We start from the raw sequence: 17,864 nt of genomic DNA, 5'->3' as shown, positions 1-17,864 counted from the left end.
GTATCGGGCACTTCTAGCGCAGGGTCTTGTGGTTGCAGTCTTCTCCCCCTTTGTAAGAGCGTCCCGGGTCAGTTCCTCTCGCAACAGACACAACTTCTTCTGTTTGGCAGTGGTGGGTGATCGACTAGTTTTGGTGGAGCAGGTCACTGTTGGTTGTGTTCGTGTGGTTGGCGTCCTTTTGTAGTCTCCAATGTGTCGTCGGCTAGGGAGGGCGTGGCCCTGTGGTGTTGATGTTCGGGTGGGCTAGGCCCTGATTGTATCGGTTTTCGCCTGGTTTCCCTCAAATTAAATGGACACGTTCTTCTTCTTAATTAATAGATAAGACAAAGCTTTTGCCTTCATTCAAAAAAAGAATATTTAAATCTTGTTTGTGACTTGTGAAATATGCCTTGTGTTCTTCTTGCTTAGCTTAAATTATTGGTGCACTTAGTTAAGTCTAGCACATAGAAAGTGATGTTTTGGCTATTGGGTGCATATTTCCCTTTATTTTGAAATGCATTTTTGATACATTTTAAAATGTAAAAAATTCCAAACGAAAAATTCATGTGTACTGATGTCTACGCACGCTTCTATTCCTGTAGAAAGTGTTGGGCCTCCAAGAGCAGAGGTTTGTAGAACAACAGCAAATTTCCCTTAAGTGAATCACCCAAGGTTTATCGAACTCAGGGAGGAAGAGGTCAAAGATATCCCTCTCAAGCAACCCTGCAATCACGATACAAGAAGTCTCTTGTGTCCCCAACACACCTAATACACTTGTCAGATGTATAGGTGCACTAGTTCGGCGAAGAGATAGTGAAATACAAGTAATATGGATGTATATGAGTGGTAATAGCAATCTGAATAAAATATGGCAGCGAGTAAACATGCAACAGAACAGTAAACAAACGAAGTTTCGATGCTTAGAAATAAGGCCTAGGGATCATACTTTCACTAGTGGACACTCTCAACATTGATCACATAATAAAACCACTCTAGACTCTCTTGTTGGATGATGAACACCACTAATTGCGTAGGGCTACAAGAGCACCTCAATGCCGGAGTTAACAAGCTCCACAACATTCGATGTTCATATTTAAATAACCTTAGAGTGCATGATAGATCATTGCAATTACACCAAGTACTAACATAGCATGCACACGGTCACCATGACACTATGAAGGAGGAATAGATCACATCAATACTATCATAGAAATAATTAACTTCATAATCTACAAGAGATTACAATCATAACCTACGCCAAGTACTACATGATGCACACACTGTCACCTTTACACCATGGAGGAGGAATAGAGTACTTTAATAACATCACTAGAGTAACACATAGATGAATAGTGATACAAAACTCATATGAATCTCAATCATGTAAGGCAGCTCATGAGATCATTGTATTGAAGTACATAGGAGAGAGATCAACCACATAGCTACCGGTACAGCCCTTAGCCTCGATGGAGAACTACTCCCTCCTCATGGGAGACAGCAGCGGTGATGAAGATGGCGGTGGTGTCGATGGAGATGCCTTCCGGGGCACTTCCCCGTCCCGGCGGCGTGCCGGAACAGAGACTCCTGTCCCCCAGATCTTGGCTTCGCGATGGCGGCGGCTCTGGAAGGTTTCTCGTACCGTGGTTTTTTTGTCTTGAGGTTTTAGGTCAGGGACCTTTAAATAGGCGAAGAGGCGGAGTCGGAAGGCTGATGGGGGCGCCACACAATAGGGGCCGCGCCGCCCTATCATCTAGTGGCCCTGTGGCCCCCCTCTGGTGGCTCTCGGGTGTTCTGGAAGCTTCGTGGATTTCTAAGATGCTGGGCGTTGATTTCGTCCGATTCCGAGAATATTTCCTTACTAGGATTTCTGAAACCAAAAACAGCAGAAAACAGCAACTAGCACTTCGGCATCTCGTCAATAGGTTAGTTCCAGAAAACGCATAATAATGACATATAATGTGTATAAAACATGTGAATATCATCATAAAAGTAGCATGGAACATAAGAAATTATAGATACATTTGAGACGTATCAAACATCCCCAAGCTTAGTTCCTACTCGCCCTCGAGTAGGTAAACGATAACAAAGATAATTTCTGAAGTGACATGCTATCATAATCTTGATCAATACTATTGTAAAGCATATGAGATGAATGCAGCGATTCGAAGCAATGGTAAAGACAATGAATAAACAATTGAACCATATAGCAAAGACTTTTCATGAATAGTACTTTCAAGACAAGCATCAATAAGTCTTGCATAAGAGTTAACTCATAAAGCAATAGATTCAAAGTAAAGGCATTGGAGCAACACAAAGGAAGATTAAGTTTCAGCGGTTACTTTCAACTTTCAACATGCATATCTCATGGATAATTGTCAACATAAAGCAATATAACAAGTGCAATAGGCAAACATGTAAGAATCAATGCACACAGTTGACACAAGTGTTTGCTTCTGAGATAGAAAGAATGGGTAAACTGACTCAACATAAAGTAAAAGATAGGCCCTTCGCAGAGGGAAGCATTGATTACTATATTTGTGCTAGAGCTTTTCATTTTGAAAACAAGAAACAATTTTGTCAACGGTAGTAATAAAGCATATGTGTTATGTATAAGATATCCTATAAGTTGCAAGCCTCATGCATAGTATACCAATAGTGCTCGCACCTTGTCCTAATTAGCTTGGATTAACATGGATTATAATTGCATAGCATATGTTTCAACCAAGTTTCACAAAGGGGTACCTCTATGCCGCCTGTACAAAGGTCTAAGGAGAAAGCTCGCATTGGATTTCTCGCTTTTGGTTATTCTCAACTTAGACATCCATACCGGGACAACATAGACAACAGATAATGGACTCCTCTTTAATGCATGAGCATTCAACAACAATTAAAATTCTCATAAGAGATTGAGGATTAGTTGTCCAAACTGAAACTTCCACCATGAATCATGGCTTTAGTTAGCGGCCCAATGTTCTTCTCTAATAGTATGCATACTCAAACCACTTGATTATGAAAATCGCCCTTACTTCAGACAAGACGAACATGCATAGCAACTCACATGATATTCAACAAAGGTAAAAGAGTTGATGGCGTCCCCAGAAACATGGTTACCGCTCAACAAGCAACTTATTAAGAAATAAGACACATAAGTACATATTCTTCACCACAATAGTTTTTAAGGCTATTTGTCCCATGAGCTATGTATTGCAAAGGCAAAGAATAGAAATTTTAAAGGTAGCACTCAAGTAATTTACTTTGGAATGGCGGAGAAATACCATGTAGTAGGTAGGTATGGTGGACACAAATGGCATGGTTATTGGCTCAATGATTTGGATGCACGAGAAGAATTCCTCTCAATACAAGGCTAGGCTAGCAAGGTTGTTTGAAGCAAACTCAAGTATAAAAGGTGCAGCAAATCTCACATATGAAAATATTGTAACTATTATAAGACTTTATATTGTCTCCTTGTTGTTCAAACACCTCAACTCGAGAAAATATCTAGACTCTAGAGATCAATCATGCAAACCAAATTTTAACAAGCTCTATGTAGTTATTCATTAATGAGTACAAGGTACATGATGCAAGAGCTTAAACATGATCTATATGAGCACAACAATTGCCAAGTATCAAATTATTCAAGACATTAAACCATTTACCACATGCGGCATTTTCCATTTCCAACCATATAACATTGAATGAAATAGTCCAACTTTCGCAATGAACATTAAAAATAAAGCTAAAAACACATGTGTTCATAAGCAACAGCGGAGCGTGTCTCTCTCCCACACAAGCATGATGGATCATATTTTATTCAAACAAAAACAAAAACAAACAGACGCTCCAAGTAAAATACATAAGATGTGACTGAATAAAAATATAGTTTCAAGAGAAGAAACCTGATAATTTGTCGATGAAGAAGGGGATGCCTTGGGCATCCCCAAGCTTAGATGCTTGAGTCTTCTTGAAATATCCAGGGATGAACCACGGGGGCATCCCCAAGCTTAGACTCTTCACTCTTCTTGATCATAGTATATCATCCTCCTCTCTTGACCCTTGAAAACTTCCTCCACACCAAACTTAAAACAAACTCATTAGAGGGTCGATTGCATAATTCATATATTCGAGAGGTGACATAATCATTCTTAACACTTCTGGACATTGCACGAAGCTACTGAAAGTTAATGGAACAAAGAAATCCATCAAACATAGCAAAACGAGGCAATGCGAAATAAAAGGCAGAATCTGTCAAAACAGAACGGTCAGTAAAGACGAATTTTAAAGAGGCACCGAGACTTGCTCGAGATGAAAATGCCCAAATTGAATGAAAGTTGCGTACATATCCGAGGATCACGCACGTAAATTGGAAGATGTTTACGAGTTACCTACAGAGAGGCATATTGAAATTCGTGACAACAAGAAATCTGTTTACGCGCGATAATCCAAATCTAGTATTGACTTTACTATCAAGGACTTTACTTGGCACAACAATGCAATAAAATAAAGATAAGGAGAGGTTGCTAGAGTAGTAACAACTTCCAAGACTCAAATATAAAACAAAAGTACTGTAGTAAAATAAAGACATGGGTTATCTCCCAAGAAGTGCTTTCTTTATAGCCATTAAGATGGGCTCAGCAGTTTTAATGATGCACTCGCAAGAAATAAGAGTTGAAGCAAAAGAGAGCATCAAGAAGCAAATTCAAAACAAATTTAAGCCTAACCCACTTCCTATGAAAAGGAATCTTGTAAATAAACAAATTCATGAAGCATAATGCAACAAGCATAGAAAGATAAAACAAGTGTAACTTCAAAAATTTCAGCATATAGAGAGGTGTTTTAGTAACATGAAAATTTCTACAACCATATTTTCCTCTCTCATAACGATTTTCAGTAGCATCATGAACAAACTCAACAATATAACTATCAAATGAAACATTCTTATCATGAGTCTCATGCATAAAATTATTACTTTCCACATAAGCATAATCAATTTTATTAGTTGTAGTGGGAGCAAATTCAACAAAGTAGCTATCATTATTATTCTCATCAAGTGTAGGAGGTATAGTATAATCATAATAAAATTTACTCTCCATAGTAGGCGGCACCAAAAGATGAAGCTAAGAGAAAATATAGACTCACAAGATGGAACATAATCTGCCGACCAAAAGATCAAGGAGGTTTAGGTATTGAGGTTCTTGAACTCAAAAATAGATGTTTATTGAGTAAATGGCTCTTTAAACTACTAAATGAGGAAGGGTGTGGCAAGAGTTGCTACATAATAAATACCTCAGCCAAAAAACCCTTGCTTGAGGTGCGAGCAAAACCGACTGATTCCCCTTTTTGGAAGGGACTCATGCGGGTAAAAGACGATTTTTTTCGTAAAGGATATTTTAAAATTGGAAATGGTGCTACGACAAGATTTTGGGAAGATATTTGGTTAGGAGAATCCTCATTAGCTACTCAATACCCATCTTTATATAATATTGTGAACCATAAGAATGTGTTAGTGGCTCATGTATTGGCACAAGCACCACTAAACATTGGTTTCGGACGTGTGCTATACGGTAATAAATGGACGGCGTGGCTACACTTATGTCAAACACTAATAATGGTAAATTTGAATAATTAACCAGATTGTTTCATGTGGAAACTAACAATTAATGGTTGTTTACGGTCAAATCTATGTATGAGGATCTTATGAATGATCATACAACTTACTTGCGGAAATATCTTTGGAAGATGAAAATCCCCCTAAAATTAAATTTTTCATGTGGTTCCTGAGTAATAAGGTGCTATTGACAAAAGATAATTTAGCAAAGAGACAATGGTGCGGGTGTACTAAATGTGTTTTTGCGGAGAACAAGAGACGGTAGAACACTTATTCCTAACATGCCCATTTGCTAAACTAATATGGCGAACTGTTAATTTTACTCATAATCTCCCTCCACCAACCAATATTACAAATATGTTTGGAAATTGGTTAAAAGGAGTTGACAAACAATCCAAGGTTTTAATACGCATTGGTGTATCGGCCTTATGTTGGTCAATATGGAGATGCCGCAATGATATAATCTTTAACAACAAGAAAAATTTCAATTTTTTACGAGGTTATCTTCACCATGGTGCATTGGATCCAACTACGGGCTCTCCTCTCACCACCGGAGCAACGGGATGTCATGGCTTACGGATGCACACGGCTCCGGACGGTCGCTCGGGATATCTTGTGCCGGGCTAGGCTGGCAGCATATTAGTCGACTAGAGGATGCATAGTCGTCTCCTGTCATTTTCCTTTTTTCGCTGGTTGATTTTTGTATCGACTTTAGGAGATTCTTGAGATGTAATAAGTACTGAACAACGATTACTGGTTTCTTAATAAAAGGCTGTGTGCATCATCACGATGCAGAAGCCGGGTTTTTCCCTTTTCAAAAAAAAAAGTAGGCGGCACCAAAAGACCACTATCATTATAATCATCATATATGGGAGGCATATCATAATCAACATAAACTTTCTCCTCAATACCCGGAGGGCTAAAGAGATCATTTTCATCAAAACCGACCTCCCCAAGCTTAGAATTTTCTATATCATTATCAACAATGGTGTTCAAAGCGTTCATACTAATATTACTACTAGCATGCAAATAAGGTTCCATAGGTTTTTAAATTTTCGCATTAAACCATTCATGTCTTGACTCGGGAAATAGTACAAAAAGCTCACGAGATGTTTTCCATTATGCCTTACTAGTGTTTAACAAGAAACAAAAAGATGCAATTGCGGGATCTAAAGGAAATAACTTTGAGCACACACACAACGGCAACGAGAAAAGTACTTAGTTACACGGGACCGGAGTATGAGTGCTTTTACCTTTCCTCCCCGGCAACGACGCCGCGGAAAAGTGCTTGATGTCTACGCACGCTTCTATTCCTGTAGATAGTGTTGGGCCTCCAAGAGCGAGAGGTTTGTAGAACAGCGGCAAGTTTCCTTAAGTGAATCACCCAAGGTTTATCGAACTCGGGGAGGAAGAGGTCAAAGATATCCCTCTCAAGCAACCCCGCAATCACGATACAAGAAGTCTCTTGTGTCCCCAACACACCTAATACACTTGTCAGATGTATAGGTGCACTAGTTCGGCGAAGAGATAGTGAAATACAAGTAATATGGATGTATATGAGTGGTAATAGCAATCTGAATAAAATATGTCAGCGAGTAAACATGCAACATAATAGTAAACAAACGAAGTTTCGATGCTTAGAAATAAGGCCTAGGGATCATACTTTCACTAGTGGACACTCTCAACATTGATCACATAATAAAACCACTCTACACTCTCTTGTTGGATGATGAACACCACTAATTGCGTAGGACTACAAGAGCACCTCAATGCCGGAGTTAACAAGCTCCACAACATTCGATGTTCATATTTAAATAACCTTAGAGTGCATGATAGATCATTGCATTACACCAAGTACTAACATAGCATGCACACTGTCACCATCACACTATGAAGGAGGAATAGATCACATCAATACTATCATAGCAATAATTAACTTCATAATCTACAAGAGATTACAATCATAACCTACGCCAAGTACTACATGATGCACACACTGTCACCTTTACACCATGGAGGAGGAATAGAGTACTTTAATAACATCACTAGAGTAACACATAGATGAATAGTGATACAAAACTCATATGAATCTCAATCATGTAAGGCAGCTCATGCGATCATTGTATTGAAGCACATAGGAGAGAGATCAACCACATAGCTACCGGTACAGCCCTTAGCCTCGATGGAGAACTACTCCCTCCTCATGGGAGACGACGGCGGTGATGAAGATGGCGGTGGTGCCGATGGAGATGCCTTCCGGGGGCACTTCCCCGTCCCGGCGGCGTGCCGGAACAGAGACTCCTGTCCCCCAGATCTTGGCTTCGCGATGGCGGCGGCTCTGGAAGGTTTCTCGTACCGTGACTTTTTCGTCTCGAGGTTTTAGGTCAGAGACCTTTAAATAGGCGAAGAGGCGGAGTCGGAAGGCTGACGGGGGCGCCACACAATAGGGGGGCGCCCCCCTGGGCCGCGCCGCCCTATCATCTGGTGGCCCTGTGGCCCCCTCGCGGTGGCTCTCGGGTGTTCTGGAAGCTTCGTGGATTTCTAAGATGCTGGGCGTTGATTTTGTCCGATTCCGAGAATATTTCCTTACTAGGATTTCAGAAACCAAAAACAGCAGAAAACAGCAACTGGCACTTCGGCATCTCGTCAATAGGTTAGTTCCGGAAAACACATAATAATGACATATAATGTGTATAAAACATGTGAGTATCATCATAAAAGTAGCATGGAACATAAGAAATTATAGATACGTTTGAGACGTATCATGTACATCCATATGCTACGGGGGCACGCACTCTTTACATGAAATTGACTTGTCTTTTGGGCCATGTAAAAAATAAAATTTGATACTAAAATAAGTTTTTTTCTGAGACATGTTTTATATTTTTTACATTGACCATAAAATATCGGTTTTCGCGAAAAAGTACGAACACACATACATCCTCGAGATGTACATGCGTAATTTTTTGTTAAATATGTTTACCAAAAAAAATATGATTTTTTGGTGGAGGACCTGAGAGGTGAATTGAGTTTCGTAGCATATTTATGGTCTATGCTTGAAAAATAAACATTAGTTTAGTTCCTCGTTTATTCAATATAAAAATATAATAACTGTTAAAAACCCCTTTATATCCAAAATGACATCTCGATATTTCACACAAGTATACGTGGGAGGTACACAATTCACCTGGGTAGGTACGTGTGAATGCCTCCGAACATTATATTAGCAGCTTGGTTTACTTTTCTACAAGGTGGCACACATTTCCACAATGTATTTTAGAGAAAGATTGGGCAAAGTAAATTCGGCCAAAAATTTGGCTAGCCAAAGTTTTGGTGTCCTTCTATTTGACGTGTTTAGCGTCGACTAGGGCAACAACGCCTGAAGTGAAACAAACGCGGGCGATGCCCATCTTTCACGCCTCACAATCGTCACCTTTAGTGCAATTCAACCTGCTCACCAAATTGGCTAACTACTTTCCGTCACCCCCCCGCCTGCTGTCGTCAGCTGAACCCCTTGTTGTTGTCCCCACCCACGACAGGCGTTGCCCCACCGTCCTTTATCCTCATCCCACTGTCGGTCTCCCGCCACCCCTGGCCTCCATCTAAAGCCCCCCTTCTCCAAAGCAGATGATCCCACACCTTGAACCCTAAGCCTTATTGTCGGCGACGCTATGGCCAGCTGCAATGGACCCACCCCTCCAGCAACGTCTGCGGCGAGGTCGATGTGCCGTCTCCCCAGTCGCTGCATCGTCTCTTCCATCTGCTGCCACAGTTGGACACTAACCGGGCTTTGGCCCACTACTCTCCTGTCACGGGTCTCTCGCGGTGACAACTGACGCTTAAGGCGTTAAATAGAGTTTGCCAAAGATTTGCTAGGGCAAGCTTGGGCTAAAACCGATCCGGCCTGTCCACCAAACTGGGGTCGGTGCTGTAGCTTCGCAAGAGGTCAGCGGCCCAGCACCGCACCGGCACCGGCGCCGGCACCGAGCAAGAAAGAAGCAGACCACCACCTGGCCCCTGTCCGGTCACGTGGCGCCGCCTCCTCCCTCCTCTCTCCCTCCTTCCCAAGCAACGCTCCCCTCCCTCCGTCCTTCCTTCCCAAAAACCCAGCATTTTCCTCTCTGACCTCTCTGCTCGGGGGAAGCCGGAGCTGCATGCGTAGCCGATGAGATCCCGGCCATGGCGGGCCCCACCTCGCGGCTCCCCCTCCTCTCCCGCGGCGCCGACCTCGCCCGCCACCGCCACCGCCACGGCCTCCTCCTCCTCCGCTCCCTCCAGCCCTACGGCGCCAACGCTGATCCCTCTCCGCGGCCCTTCTCCGCCGCCTCACCTGTCAGGAGGTAATAACATCAAATTCAGGTCCATTTGGAATTTTCGAAACCCCGCAGGACTCCCTGCCGTACTAATATGCGTAATAATGTACCTAGGCATAGAGCAAATAATTCAGGTCTAGTATTTGGAATTTTGGATGGATGCCCGGCATGTGTAATAATGTAGGTAGACGTAGATGAAGGAAGAGGGCAATTGAATATGCTTACTTCCACTGTCAAGTAGTCCTGCAATGCACTTTGAAGGTTCTTTCTTATTCAGCACCGCCCAATTTCGACAAACCATGTAAACCGATAACTCCCTTCGTTAGTTCTAGCGTTTTGCGTCCATAGATGATACGGACCTGCATAACTCAAAGATGAATGTACACCATTTTTGGAACTGAATACTGTGCAAGGATTTCACATGGATCTCAAAGATGAATGTATACAGCTTCATCATCACTCCTCCGATAAACATGGTTCTCCCCAACATTTCGTAACCGCACTTGAAATTCTAAATTCCAATTAATCAATCTGGGTAATGCAACATTATCTTGTTTATTCCATTCGATAAGTGGAGGAAAAATTCACGCTACTCCAACCTCAGGTCAATCAGTTCAAGCATTACTGTCTAGGCACATGATTCTTAGGGCTGTCGTGTCCTGTTTTGTAGCTATTCAAGTGCATTCACAAGCGTGCATGGTGGGAGGCCATCATCAGAATACGCAAAGATCAGAAAGGAGTCGCTGGAAACCCAGTTCGGAAGAATCTTGGGTTCAAGTTCCCGTACGCTCTTTGCAGACCGTGGCTTTGGTCCATTCCTTGCGCTGTACAGGGCAGCAACCATTTCTTTTCATGTCGTGAAGCTTACTGTCTGGCATTTACTGCTCAGTGACATGCATAAACGAGCTGAGAAGGTAGTTTTCTTGTCCCACTTTCCTTCCTTTCCCTTGCCTACTTGTTCTATTGGCAGAGTAACTGAGTGTCATGTTTGCGGTTTGCCATTTTCCTTGTTTCAGTTCCGAGAGACTTTGATACGCTTGGGGCCATTTTACATCAAGGTAGGCCACAACAATGTCTGCAGAAAATGATAAGCAATGGGAGATCGCTACGATGCGGCATAATTTTTTTATGTTATATTATTGTTGCTTACCTTTTACGTATTGTCAATGTTTTATTGTGAGTATCAGAACCTCTACGATTAGCATAATGTTAGTCACTCAACCTTTGAACTGTTCATATGGATTTGCTATAGTGGTGGACATGTGGATTGCATCTTAATGTCCAACATATGGTCTTGGTTGGTTTATTATACTGTCTAAGATGTTATCCTTTCCCCTAGTTATTGTTGAGAGTTTATAATCTTATCCTTTGTCTTAACCTTTCACACCATGCAGCTTGGACAGGCATTGAGCACGCGACCTGATATATTGCCCAGCGCATATTGTCAAGAGCTCTCGAAGCTTCAGGTAGCGTGTCATTGTGTATTCCATAGTTTCACCTGACTGTCAACCAACACTGTTGTAGGAATATACCTATTTATGCCAAGCTTTAGTTTCTTTGCACCGGAATGCTGAGACCTTGGATTAGAGATAGATATAGGGTCCTGGAATTGAGGAATAATATATGGCCACTGAAAAGTTGAGATCCTAAAATAGCAGTAGATCAATCTTGATGGGGAAATGAAATTTTCTGTAATTAACAGCACTAAATTCGAAATCTCGAAGCTGAGGACAGTAGCTTTTATCTTTTAATAATTGATTTTATTTCACTCTGTTTACTGACAACCATCTCATTAGGATCAAATACCACCATTTCCAACTCGTATAGCAGTCAGGACTATTGAGTCTGAACTGGGCTCTCGAATTTCTGATCTATTCGCCGATATCAGCCCAGAGCCAGTTGCGGCAGCATCACTGGGGCAAGTATACAAAGGTTAGTTGTACCTGATAAGGCTTTTGCTATTTTCTTGTATCACCCTGGTTCTTCAATGATTTTATTTTGCTTCCTTCAGTATATATTTCAGACATGAGTTCTCCAAATTGAAATGCATCCCTTTGATATTTCAAGTCATGCAGCTCATCTACACTCTGGAGAGCTTGTCGCAGTCAAAGTTCAGAGGCCTGGAATGGCGCCCTTGTTGACTTTAGATGCACTCCTTTTCAATATGATTGGAGGACAGCTAAAACGATTTGCTAAGGCCCGCAAAGATTTACTGGTAGCTGTTAATGAAATTGTGAGTTTTCACATCTTTCTCACTCTGATCTTGACCCTTTTGCCCTTATATTTTCTGAATTGTCCACTGAGTATTTTAATTTTGGTCCAAGCTGGTTTCCCCCATACTCCCTTAATCCATAGTGAATATAGTGTTTGACATATGTAATACGTATACTTGCGTAGCTTTGGATCCTGGCCACTTTGGTGTAAATTCACATAGGCTATTTTGTCAGCATGGTAGGTTTTGTTTGGATTATCTGTATATCATGTTAGAACCGTAGTACTCTTAGGATTGCACTATGTTAATAAATGCGTTAAACATGCATGATGGCCTTGGGTATTTTGGCAACTTGTTATGGTCCTCGGTAAGTGAAAACTTACAACACTGGGTTACTTGTTTGATCTGATACTTTATGTATTGCCTTTTAAATTTCATACACGCATAATTATTCGTATATGTGTTGAAGTATAAGTGCATTGTTCAATTTCTCCCGTTCTCCGTCAGCTCGAGCTTCGGGGTGACTGGCTGATGCATGCCTTTCAATATGTTATCAGAGCGAAGAGGTCTTGAGTTCATGACCCGGCTGTGTCAGTTCAAAATTTCAAATAAAAAAAGCGCATCCCACTTTGGGTCCAAGTTTAGATCTGAGGGAACTACACATGAGAGGGAGTGTTGAAGTATAAGTTTATTGCCCACCTTCACCATGCCTCAAGCTTTTTGGGTTGGTGCATGCAATTCTACAATATGTTTCCCCAAAATCCTGTTAAGGACATTATATGTTCACCAAGAAATTTGAACATATTTGTATAGAACAGAATACGATGATCTGATTGAAGTTGATGTGCTCTGCTATAAAAATATAGGTTTACTTTTTGCCCCAAATCCTTTGGCCAGGCGCTCTTGCGATTCCTTTTAGAGAGGAATTAGCCATTCGGAGTTCGAACCCAGTTGGGGTGGATGACCTCTAGCACGCTTCACTGACCAAGATCTTAGACTTTGATATGTGGTGCATTATAGTTAATTCAGCATATGTACCTTTTGTTTCAACAGGTTAGGCACATGTTTGATGAGATCGATTATGTTTTAGAAGCAAAAAATGCTGAAAGATTTGCGATCCTTTATTCTCATGGTGAGTTTTGAAATCTTCATTTATTCAATCAGCGATTGTCAAAATGTCTTCTAAATACATATCCTCGGCCTGGGCTTTCAAAATGTCTTCTAAATGCTCAGATTCTTAACATCAATAATCTTTTCAGCTGTGAAGTCAATGCGTATTAATTGACATATGCAACTCTCTGTAAGGCCATGATCGTAGTTTCTTGTTAGGTTCAGGTGGTGAAGGCAGGACAAGTATCAAGGTTCCAAAGGTCTATTGGAATTATACACGTAAATCTATATTAGCACTGGAATGGATTGACGGGATCAAGCTAACTGATGCTGAGCGCATCAGCAAAGCCAATCTAAACAGGAAAAGGATGATTGATGAGGTAAGCTTGCATTGTTCCTTATTGTGTACCAACATTGGTACGATTGATGTTGTCTTAAATAGTTTCTTTTCTTTTAGGATTAGGAACTACTTTAGGTCTATGTACTTCTGCATAAGTTTGTAAATAATGTTGAATTGTTTTGTACACTATGCTAGATTAGCTGCCGGAATCTGGATTATTTCGTAATGCGTGCTTCACCGTTTTCAGCATCCTCACTTATTTGTTATGTTTGAAAGCTGTCTTGTTGGTTTCATTGGAAGGCCATTGTCTTGTTTTGTCTGCTGATATTTTGTACGAACTTGACAGGGGCTCTATTGCTCGCTGAGACAACTTCTGGAAGATGGGTTTTTCCATGCAGACCCCCATCCAGGTAATCTGGTGGCTACTGCAGACGGATCTCTGGCATATTTTGACTTTGGTATGATGGGTGATATTCCAAGACACTATCGAGTAGGACTCATACAAATGGTAAGCTTCCTTGATCTTGTTACTTGCGGCTATGCTTGTTGCTTGTCGCTTGTTACATCCGTTTGGAGCATCCTACAAAGAGTGATTAATGGTAAAACCAGATATATTTTGATTCCCCATCCTGTTATTTGTTATATTTCAAATCTATTGGGTTTAGGCTTTCATTTTACGGTCTTCGGTGGTTGGGGAAGAGTTTCCTATATGTTCCTTCTATGCTAGATCACGTCTAGTAGAAAAACAGATGTGGAGCGTTGCTAAGAGATAGTTTACTGAGGCATAATGTTTCATAGTTAACACAACCTAGTATAGGTATGAAATTTGCATGGATTGTAATTCAGCAAAGAGAAAGTAATTCCGTATCTGCCACAGCAAATGTAGAGGCGAGAAGCAATATACCTGTACTTATGCATGTGAAAGAATTCAGCTACTTGATTTCTGGATTAAGAATATAAATGGTCTGAGCATGTTTTAGGACATATGTGCTACCATGTAAGCAAGTTATTAGTGGTTTGAGGAAAATGGCGCACATATTTTATTCCTGGTTGATACGCCCTTTGTTGATTTCATCGGTACTGCTTTCTTCAAATACGTAGTAGGATTTAGAGGAACTGAGCTCACTTGTTTCAGCTTGTGCACTATGTTAATCGTGACTCCTTGGGCTTGGCGAACGACTTCCATTCCCTGGGATTCGTCCCCGAGGGAACAGACCTACATGCAGTTGCAAGCGCGTTGAGGGTTGCCTTTGATGATGGAAGGAGGCAATCAAATGATTTCCAGGTTAGTTAATGTTCTTCATTCTATCATAGTTAATGAGAATTTATATTGTATGATGCAACATCAAAATAAATGGATGCAGGCATCTTAATCATAGTTCAGGGTTAAAAGTGTAGATGTACTATAGCCCTTAATTATTCTTAACAAACAGGTCAAATATGCAACAATATTGTGGAACTTGAGTAAACAATCTGGCACGTAGAAGTGCATGCTTTAGTAATAGCCACAGTCAAGCTATATGTCTGGAGCGACAATTTTCAGATGCACATTGAAACATATACTTGACATGATATCAAAGATTTAATTGAGCAATGCCATTTCCTTCCCTCCGCACAATTGCTGAGGAGGTTTGGACATTCTGTAAGTAATTAGCTGTGTTTCTGGTTCTAACATACACTCTTGGGTGACTGTGGTCTCTATGACATTCAATGTTGTGTATGGTTGCTGCCTTCATATGCTGTTCCTGCTTTTAGTTTCCTAATCTGGATGACTTGGTGCATTCTAACTCTTTCTTCTCTTACAAGGGGGTAATGAGCCATCTGTATGATGTCATGTATGATTTCAATTTTTCCCTGCCTCCTGATTATGCACTGGTGATAAGAGCGCTGGGTTCTTTAGAAGGGACGGCAAAAGCACTGGATCCTGATTTCAAAGTTATTGAGAGTGCATATCCATTTGTCATCGGGAGGCTCCTTGCAGACCCCAGTCCCGATATGAGGAAAATACTAAGGGAGCTTCTGATATGTTATGATGGATCCATCAGATGGAATCGACTGGAGCGCCTGGTATGCAATTGTTAGTTTATTTGCTTTTACTTCCTGTTTCTTGTCTTGTTGGAGTTGGCTGCAATGCACCCTTAATCGTTATAAGGTACAGTAGAATTATTGTGATGTCTGCGATGGCAGCAGCTTCATGGTTATAATTCTAAGTTCTTTTTGCCATTTCATCTTCGTGAGCATGAATTAAAATTTGTGGTAGTCCTTTTATCACATTTTCACTTGAAAGTTCTAATGTAGATATTATTGAAATTCGTCCGGCCTTAGATTTTGCTGTTTTTAGCGTGTGATATCATACATCAGCTCACATGGGACTAAAAGAAATATATAGTATAGTGTTGATTTTGCATCAGCAAGAATTAATTTGACAGCCGTCTAGTTGATATTCTTGTGCTATCTAGCTTTTCTTTTACTACGTCTCATCACTAATTCCCTCTAGTATGCAGATTGCAGCTATATCTCAACAGGCGTCAGAATCTTCAAACAAACAGGGAGACGAAAATACTGCCAGCAGTTCTGAGTGGAGATCGTTTGATATGCATTCTGTTGTTGCAGCCACAGAAGACCTTTTTCATTTCATTTTATCGAGGAAAGGCTGGAGGGTTCGTGTTTTCCTAATCCAGGACATCGTGAAGGCTTCTGATGCGTTCTTGCAAGAAGCGACATTTCCGTTTATATTTGATGAAGAGGAAACTACAGGGGAGCAACTTCCAGAGGTTAGTCATTGTTTTTCATGATTTATAATTTCCGAAGCTACATTAGGAAGTACTGTACATATAAGGCTAATTTTCGTTCTGGCTTGCCTAATTGTATATATCTGGCAATCCTCCTTGCTGAGAACAGTCATTTTAGATTCGCATGAAGCTTACTTTACTGCCTGCTTGTTTCATAAATTTGTGCTCCACTATTCACTGCTGCATCAGCATTGCATCCTTTGGAGTCATGCAGTGCCTGTTTGCTGAACCGCTGAAAAAAGCAGGTCTCTTTGCTCAGAGAGAACAAAAGAGAGGATGATCCTCTGAGCTGCATGAGCTACTCTTTAGTGGCATTGCATATCTTCAATGTGTTAAATACTTGTATACTATCCCCAAGCGTGTATGTACTGAAGGTTTCTCTTTTTGAACTTGTAGAGAAGTAAAATGATCAGAAGGTTGATAAATGGTGTTCAATCTTTTCGTCAAGCAACCAGTTTGGCCCCAACTGCATGGAGTTCGATGCTAATCCGTTCTGTCCTGAGACCTGAGTCACAAAGATTCATTCTTGATGTATTCCTAGCCTTGGCGAACCATTCCTGTTATAAGGTTCCAGAAACGTGCTGGATTTGTATGTCCAGATACCTGAACTACCTGGACAAGCAATCGAGATAGGTAAAACAAAGAATGCAAATGTGCAGTCTGATAGTGATAGGAATTTAGTCTCCAGAAGCTAATTTTAGAATTCGCTAGAAATGCTGCAACCCGTTTTGCTATGGATGTTTATTGCTCCATTTCAGTGTTCTCCTCTGGACTACTGTACGTGGCAAAAATGGACACGTTGACAAAAATATGTTGAGAAATGTTGCAAGGAACAATTTAACTTCACGTTCACAAATATATATATATATATATATATATATATATATATATATATATATATATCTATATATATATATAATCAGGTGGAGGTATGCTCCGAATGACCGTACGCTGTCGTGGTATACGAGAGGTGGGGCCAATATTGCTATCCACGTGCCTTGTTTGCTTTCTGTAGTGCCCATTGTTTGCGCTGTGTATTAAGTCACATATTTATGTGCTCCAGTGCGTTTGGCAACTCACATATTTATGTGCTTCACTGAGTTGAGCTGTAAAGACGATCACAGTCGCACATGCTCATGCGCCATCCCTATAAAGTGAAGCAAAATGAGCGGATGAGTGGCATAAGTAAAGGAGGCATGAGAGAAAGCATGAACGATTGCTTGTATTCAACCATCGAGGCCGCAAGCTACGCCTTGTTATAGTGGATTAGGAGGCATTAGGAAGTCAGTTGCTAGCGAGTGCTAAATCTAGGCCTCTAAGGTGGATCAGGATTGCGGATCGGGATCAGTAGAGCGCTACTGCAGATAAGGGGCCAGCAGCTTATGTCTTTTTCGGCTTTACTGGCCTAAGACATCATGGCTTTACTGGAGGTAATTGAACCCGTGGTCTATAAACTTGTCATTCGGGTGCAGTTTAGTCCAAAAACTTGCAAATTGTGTTGTCGCGGCACATG

The 17,864-nt window shown here is 41.0% G+C and overlaps 1 protein-coding gene across 1 annotated transcript; it reads left to right on the top strand.

The window, feature by feature from the left end:
* The first annotated feature begins 9,604 nt into the window (after positions 1–9,604).
* Positions 9,605–17,197, top strand: LOC124675040 (uncharacterized protein slr1919-like). Its single transcript, XM_047211101.1, has 13 exons — positions 9,605–9,924; positions 10,568–10,811; positions 10,914–10,955; positions 11,292–11,363; positions 11,694–11,829; positions 11,973–12,130; positions 13,163–13,241; positions 13,445–13,599; positions 13,906–14,067; positions 14,695–14,844; positions 15,366–15,626; positions 16,064–16,333; positions 16,748–17,197. The coding sequence occupies exons 1-13, from the start codon at positions 9,764–9,766 to the stop codon at positions 16,982–16,984; spliced, it is 2,127 nt and encodes a 708-aa protein (XP_047067057.1). The 5' UTR covers positions 9,605–9,763; the 3' UTR covers positions 16,985–17,197.
* The last annotated feature ends 667 nt before the right edge of the window (positions 17,198–17,864 follow it).

This window comes from Lolium rigidum, chromosome 7, assembly GCF_022539505.1.
Source record: "Lolium rigidum isolate FL_2022 chromosome 7, APGP_CSIRO_Lrig_0.1, whole genome shotgun sequence".
Classification (NCBI taxonomy): Eukaryota; Viridiplantae; Streptophyta; class Magnoliopsida; order Poales; family Poaceae; genus Lolium; species Lolium rigidum.
The sequence above is the reverse complement of the archived record's forward strand: the minus strand, read 5'-3'. Positions and strand labels throughout refer to the sequence as shown.